Raw genomic sequence first — 8,386 nt, forward strand, 5'->3', positions numbered from 1 at the left:
ATATATATATATATATATATATATATACTAGCCCTTACCCGTTCAAAGATATGAGCTCCAAAATGATGTGCATGTGTGTGGGTTATGGGGTGTGCACTGTGCACACAGTATATGAGGGATGGAAAGTAACTTTAACTGGTGCTTGCATGATAATATGTAGGAGCATCAATGTAAGAAATACCCGTTTCGTTTAATGGCTATAGAGATACTGTGTACCGATCTGCATGATTTTTGGACAACATCTGTAACAGGGCCAGACAACCGCCCACCCGCCTGCACACACACACACACACACACACACACACACACACACACACACACACACACACACACACACACACACACACACACACACACACACACATACACACACACACACAGAGCTGGTTGCCTCATGCTAGATGCAGAATAGATATGCCTCATGCTAGATGCAGAATAGATATAGATACACCATAAAAATGCTAATTTACAGCATATGATTTGTGAAAGTGACAAACGGGCTTCACAGTTATGTCAGGTGTGTTCATATGCTAATGGTGATGCGATTTCAGATCAATTGCTCCAGCCACTGAGGAGAAACGCTGTGACAGACAGACAGACACTCACTCAGACAGACAGACACTCACTCAGACAGACAGACAGACAGACAGACAGACATTCGCAAAATTATATGTTTGATATATATACATAGACATAAACAGGTAGACGCCTCCTCCAGCTCTGGGGCATTGGTAAACAAGGACTGGCAAGCTTCCGAAATTCTGAAGGATGCTTCCTTATGCGTCACAGAATGGGATGCTCGGTAGGCCAATCAGATGCGGGACTCCCTCTTTCCCACAATCCCTATATATATATATATATATATATATATATATACATATATATATATATATATATGTTACAGTGTTTTTGAGGTACCGATCAGATTGGGAGCGCTTGTTTTGTAGTTCACCTTATGGGCAGTCCCCGGAAGGAGCCGGTGCCACGGCATTGGTCCGACGTCTCATTGTTCCAACGTCCCATTAGTCTGACGCTGGTGATGCTAACCTGCCGACGCTGGTGAATGATAACCCTAACCTCAGTAAAACTATATGCCTAAACCTAACCCTGTAGGACTAATAAGATGCCAGACTTATGGGCAGTCACCGGAAGGAGGCACTGCTTGCTCCACCTCCTCACGCCCAAAGACGAGCGCTCCTGGTCTCAATCTCAGTGAATCTCAAAAACATTGTGACACATACACACATATATATATACACACACACACATATATATATATATATATATATATATATATATATATATATATATATATATATATATATATATTAGGGCTGGGATGCGATTAAAAATTTTAATCTAATTAATTACAGGCTCTGTGATTAATTAATCGCAATTAATCTCATTTTAATCGTACATCGATATTTGACCCGAGAAGCATTTTTTTTTCAAGTAAAACACATGTTGTTGTACGAGTGAATCAACGAGTGAGTTTTTCAAATCTAAATTTCGCATCTACTGGGCCAAGCAAAGCGCCCTGATCGACTACTTCTCCCTTTGCGTTTGTTGTCTCTTCTTGGTTGGTGCATCGCTATGATCGATATGCCCGAAACTGAAGGTTCTGTGGTGCAAAAACTAAGTGCGATAATATATATATATATATATTAAGGCCGGGACTTTAACTGATTAATTGCGATTAATTAATTACAGAAAATTAACGCGATTAAAAAAAAATACGCATTTTAATCGCACTTTGTTTTTGCACCATAGAACCTTCAGTTTCGGGCATACCGATCATAGCGATGCACCAACCAAGAAGAGACAACCAACGCAAAGGGAGAAGTAGCTGATCAGAGCGCTTTGCTTGGCCCGGTGGATGCGAAATTTAGATTTAAAAAACTCACTCGTTGATTCACTCGTACAACAAAATGTGTTTTACTTGAAAAAAAAGCTTCTCAGATCAAATATCGATGTGCGATTAAAATGCGATTAATTGCGATTAATTAATCACAGAGCCTGTAATTAATTAGATAAAATTTTTTAATCGCATCCCAGCCCTAATATATATATAGCCTACACACACACACACACACACACACACACACACACACACACACACACACACACACACACACACACACACACACACCATTTTTCAAATAGATCATGAAAACACTACAAGAGCAAAAATATCTAATTATTTTAATGTCAAAAATCTCAGAACACAATCACACATTGTACACACACTATTTGATAGAACAAAAACATAACTAAATAAACAGATCAACATGGCTATACACACTGGTGTTGTAAAAGTAAGAACGCCCACATCATTCTCCTGTAGAGCAAGCATGGAAGATTCCTGCAGTTAAACAGGACAAATATTCTTATTTGCACATCTTGGAAAGTCTGGAAGCAAGAACAAATTGTTCATCTCCCACTGGTGCAGTGTTTCATACTGTAGAAGGTGGTGATCAATTGCTTGATAAATGCCTCGCGGCTGTTCCAACTTCACAACCAGACTGTGTCAAAAGAAGAATATCTTCTTCTTTTGGATATAGTTGAGAAGAGATATAACTTTATTTCTTCTTATTTACGATATTGTTGCAAATCCAGTTCATGCCATCCTGTCAGGGGTGAGAGAGAGAGAGAGAGAGAGAGAGAGAGAGAGAGAGAGAGAGAGAGAGAGAGAGAGAGAGAGAGAGAGAGAGAGAGAAATACAGTATGTACAACAAATAAAATCCAGAATATTAAAAAAATAAATATCATACAGGATTTAATTTTTAGCGGTGCTAACCGCTCCTACATCTGGCTTTGTGTGTATGATCCGTATGTCCCACAAAGCTTGGCCAGGGACAGGCCTCGCGGGACGTTTTGGCACGTTTAAAAGGCACCACTCACTTGAACTCTCACTGAGTGTGATTTTTTAGACAGGATACAGTCAAATATGACAAGCAAGGCAATTTGTGGTGAAAATAATCAGTTGTATTAACCCATTAAGACTAGGAACGCATCTTTGTTACGTTAGATTTTCCCCACTTTAACCATTATTTTATGCTTTAACAATTAAAAAAATAGCAGATATACAAGCACACAGCGCTGTGAGCTTGTAGATCTGCTATCTTTGTTATAGTTTTGATGGTACCTGCTGTGTGTTTACTGTGAGTGCTCTTCAATGATAGTTTTTCAGTACTTTCATGAACAAATCTAAGAAAAATCTAAGAAATTCCATAAATGGGCACGGAAATGTTTAAGAAGTAGTGAAAATAGCTGATCTACAAGCTTGTAGATCTGCTGTTTTCACTAGTTTCGGTCCCAGGAAAATATCTAATTTCTCTTTTGGGTCGCACTGGCTAAAAAGTTTGGGAATCAGTGCTTTGAACAGTCAAGATGGACCTTACCTGAACTCCCTCCCCAGACACAGCAGAGCAGGCCTGAATCTGCCACTGGCGGTCCCTGAATGAGTGCAGGTTGTTATTAGAGTCCATGTCAATTGAAACAACACGCGTGCGAGTGACCGACATATCACTGCTGTCGGGCAGAAAGATTGTATCGCATTTTAGTTTCCCCCCCCCCGTACATTAACATTCTTCATCCTACAATGTGTCACACAAAAGAGTAACCAGATCACTCGCCCTAATTCACATGCACTCGCCCTCATTTTTTCCGCCGACCGCACGCCAACTGCTCAGTGGGGCGGTTCTTGTATTTGTTTTACTGAGGATAAGGTTAGAAATAAGTTTAGGGTTGTGCTTAGTTTTACCGACGTTAAGATTAAGAATAGGGTTAGATTTTGGCACCGTTTCACAGAGGTTAAGGTTAGGAATAAGGTTGGTTTACCAAGGTTATGTTTAGGATACCAGACAGTTGTACCATTCTGCCGGATAGATGCCCGAGGTGAGTGTGAATTGGGGCGAGCATACTGGTATTCAACAAAAGTAGTGAATTGTATTGTCTCTTTTTACTTGTATGTCTAAAAAAGGAACAGTTTTGGACATATTTTGCATAGTTAGTATAGGCTACACACCTGTATGTGTGCAGGTTGAGTCCTTCAGCAATCTCACTGGCCGGCGATGCTGTGACCAGGTCCTGTTTGTTGGCAAAGATGAGCACCGGAACATCCTTTAGGTTCTCATCATCGAACAGCTCTGAGAGTTCCTGCACACATGCACACATGCCTGAATGACGTTCATGTTGCACATTTTGTTAGTTGTTGCAGTTTTATGTTGTCATTAATTTGCACTTACCAATCCTGTCTCCTCAAATCGCTTTTTGTCTGCACTATCTATAACATAGATCTGAAAGAGAGAATCATAACATAAATGCGATTCACAGATATAAGAGTTTATCATTATATTGACCCAGTTGTCCGGTGTCCCCCAGGGCTTTATACTAGGTCTGCATGTATTTCACTCTACCTCGGCTATTTTTGGCTGAATGTTCACCCCAGAATGTGGATAACCTTTACAGCATTAACACTTCTCTAATTGATCTAGTTGATTGGATTCAGTAGGGTTTATTTTAAGAACTCTGAAACTGCTGTTTCAACAAACAAAGACACACAATAATTCTGGCTGAACAGCCACTCACCAACAGGTCTGTGTTTTCTAGATACTTCTTCCAGAAGGATCTGATCATCCGTTGTCCCCCGATGTCCCAGACATTTAGTTTCATGCCGTGAGAAGCCACACACTTTATGTTAAAGCCCTGAGGTCAAAGACACAGCAATGTTACTGTAAATCAGTGTCCTGTTTGGAAAACGGTTACATCACAAATGGCTGCTTCTCAAGAAAGGAATGTCCCAGTTTGATCTAGAATTAGAAGGCCACAAAATAAAGAACATTGTCTAAATGAATTGTGATCCTAATAATGCCAGAAGAACCATGCATGTGTGATCCACTGAACTCACTTAGGCTTAATTTATAGCCTACTTCTCCATCGCACTAGGAAGTCGCTTGCCAAAATGACTTTTTGGCAAGTGAAGGCGTCATAAATATGACAGCGTTAAGAAGTATACTATAAATTGAGTTTTACACTGGAACTGTGCAGTGAGTAAAGCCACAGCTTCCATAACATTTAGTTCACATGGTTGTTGTGCAACAACATTATCCTAAAGACCAGCTGAGGATAAGACTCAAAGGATGAAACCAACCGAACGTGTTCATGTGTGAAATGTGTGTGATAAGCCTTCACACTTGCATGGGACTAGTTGTAGGAAGTAACAAAGTACAGTAGCCTACTTAAAGGGGAATACCAGTGCCTCATTTTCAACATTGAACTATGTCATCAATATACCTTAGAGTTGCTGTGTGTGTTCTTATTTCCACATAACAACTCTAAGGTATATTAATGACATATAGTTCAAAGTTGAAAATGAGTTGTATTCCCCTTTAAGTACAATTTTGAGGTTTTCTTTTTTAACTTTACTAGACTATTTCCAATTTTCAATACTTTTACTTCTACTCCACTACACTACATCTCTGAGGCAGAGAAGGATTCAGATTATTATTACAAAACATACATTAAACACTCATGCCATATTTTATACTTCTACTAATTTCAAAATAGTTCTTTTTTTAGACTTTCACTTTGGTACTTAAGTATATTTTGATGTAAGCTGTTAGAATAGAGGACCTAAAACTTGTAACAGAGTATTTTGGTCACAACTTTTTCTTGAGTAAAAAGTCTGAGTACTTCTTCTACCACTGGACCTTACAGATGATGTCTGCGAGTGACGTTGATGGATAACTCTAAGAGATGGTAGACATCCTGATGTGTGATACATGGTTCCATATAGACAACCTGATGTGTGATACATGGTCCCATAGGAGATGTGCTGTGAGAGTATACACATCCAGATGGTCTTGTGGTCTATCTCCTTCTAATGAGACATTCTTTAACATCTAATTACACAGCTTGCTGCAGGAAAAACAGCTGAAAGAGTCAGGTGACTCATTCTTTGAATGAGAACTTGTGAGATGCACCTGTTCTGATATAACGAAGGCTTATGTATAGTAACTAGACAAATATTGTTCCTTCGAAACAATTGTGGGCTCGCTTCAAGCCAGAAAACAATGGCTATAAAATCACAAAATGTCAAGATCGCAGGCAGTGCTCACTTTGACGTTACTGACGTCAAAGATTGGTCCATTTTGTTCCAAAAAATTGTTATGCAAAAGTTGACCCGCTGGTGGCGCTATAACAGGCCAATGTGAGAAGGGTGGTATCTGTTCCTTGACCTATTGGGAATGTGCTTGCAAGATTTCACGCACATTGCAGGCTGTGTTCATGATTTGAGGTGTTTTTGGCTTTGGCCACTTTATCGCTGCTTGCAGCTATATTTATTATTATAATATTTTTGTGTGTGTGTGTGTGTGTGCACTTCATAGGCATATTAGATAAAGGTCCTTAGATAGTGTGTAGAATGTTTCATGCAAATTGCTAAAGAAATCCTAACAGGTTTAAGCGTTTCACAAACTGCTCAAAATGATATAGCGCCCCCGTTTGGCCAATTGGGGTAAGATTGGTTTTAGTGATATTTGGACTAACACTCTACATCTTTGCCAAATGCCATGAACATGTTACTTTGCATGTATGATTTAGAGGCAGAAGAATAATTTGCATAAAACTGCAATATTCATTGAATTTATTAAAAAAGCATGTTTCAATTTTAAAGAAATCCGATCTGACAGATCTTTAGAGATTGGTCCAAAGTTCACGTAAAAAAAGTTTTGTGCACGTGGAGCGAAAATTCCATTTTGAGCAGTTTTACAAACTGCTCAAAATGGCGGAAAATTTAAGGGCGGAGCTTACTTAACAACGACACAGATGTCTTCCGCTTGAGTCAAAGCACGCGTGTAACAAGTTGCATGTCTTCAAACAAAACGAGTCATGACTTATGCCCGTTTGAAGTTTGAATTTTCAAACGCTTCGTATAGCGCCCCCCTTTGGCCGATTGGAATAAAATTGGTTTCGGTGATACTTTGACTAACCCTCCACATCTTTGCCAAATGCCATGAACGTGTAACTTTGCATGTATGATTTAGAGGCCGAAGAATAATTTCCATAAAACCGCAATATTGATTGAATTATTAAAAAATTATATTTCACTTTAAAAGAAATCCGCCGAGATAAATCTGACCGTATTGGTCCAAAGTTCATGTGAAAAAAGTTTTGTGCGCGTAACGAAAAAAACCCAGGAGGAGATAGATTTTTACTGTTTTTCATATTATTCCGAATTGTGGGAGACCTAAAGGTCAGAGGTCAAAAGTTAGAGGGTAAAAGTTGTTCGGCATGAGGAGACGCATACATGTATACAGGTTTCATGGCTGTACCTAAAACACAGCATGAGCTATCCCTGTTCAAAGTTCGCACTTTCGAAGGCTTCCTACAGCGCCACCATTTGGCCGATTGCTGTATAAAATAATAGCACACTTCGCCACTGTAAGCTGAACACATTGATGTTTTTATTTTCATTTTCTCACTAAGTATGTAGGAGTAGAAAGGAACCGAAGTTCCTGTCTACAGTATGCATGATATGACTGATAGATAAATAATGACAACATCTAAAGTGTGCTCGCCTTTATAGGCGAGCCCACAATTAGTAACAGTACATGTCGCAAAATGATGCATTTTATATTGTACAGTAAGCTACCTAGCTATATAGCTATAGTAAAACATACTATATAAACTAACAACAGGAGGTCATATACCGTATATACTGTAGAATGAAATTCACATTTTCTTACAATATTTGCAGTTGTGTCCAGCTTTGTGTGTGTGTGTGTGTGTGTGTGTGTGTGTGTGTGTGTGTGTGTGTGTGTGTGTGTGTGTGTGTGTGTGTGTGTGTGTGTGTGTGTGAGTGCATGCGTGTGTGCGTGCGTGCGTGACTGCATGTGCGCGTGCATGGATGCACGTGCTGCAGCTACTGTAATTCCCCATACCTGTGTGGGTGTGATTGTGTCAATGTCTTCTGAGGCAAGGCTCTTCAGCAGTGTAGTTTTTCCGGCATTGTCCAAACCCAGCAGAACTATCCTCAACTCTTTCTCTGTGGCCCCCTTCAGTTTCTCAATGACTGACAGTAGACCCTGCATGGGAGAATGGGAGTTCTCTTTAGTTCACTCAGAGGAACGACATGCAACACTGTCAGTACCAGGGACGTGCAGAGAATGTTATAGAGGCAGGGGCTGACATTTCTAAAAGGGCCTTTTGGTGCAAATATCGAAAATAGCAGACCTCCAAGCGACGCCTTGTGAGCTTGGAGGTCTGCTATTTTCGGTGCTTGATACCACACTGAACTAAGCATAATCAAGTCAATACTGGAGATGTGGCGTAACGGCATGGATTTCTGCACAGAGAGGGCAATTCTTTCAACATAAGATGCTGC

The 8,386-nt window shown here is 39.8% G+C and overlaps 1 protein-coding gene across 1 annotated transcript; it reads right to left on the minus strand.

The window, feature by feature from the left end:
* Nucleotides 1-2,579: 2,579 nt before the first annotated feature.
* LOC308302016 (ADP-ribosylation factor-like protein 3) lies at nucleotides 2,580-8,093 on the minus strand (the record flags this gene model as incomplete). The annotated part of the gene is made up of 6 exons (XM_080746171.1): nucleotides 2,580-2,627; nucleotides 3,402-3,456; nucleotides 4,028-4,158; nucleotides 4,248-4,298; nucleotides 4,591-4,707; nucleotides 7,944-8,093. The coding sequence occupies 6 exons, from the start codon at nucleotides 8,091-8,093 to the stop codon at nucleotides 2,580-2,582; spliced, it is 552 nt and encodes a 183-aa protein (XP_080602297.1).
* Between the last annotated feature and the right edge of the window lie 293 nt (nucleotides 8,094-8,386).

This window comes from Nannobrachium achirus (assembly GCF_963921795.1).
Source record: "Nannobrachium achirus genome assembly, chromosome: 17".
Lineage (NCBI taxonomy): Eukaryota > Metazoa > Chordata > Actinopteri > Myctophiformes > Myctophidae > Nannobrachium > Nannobrachium achirus.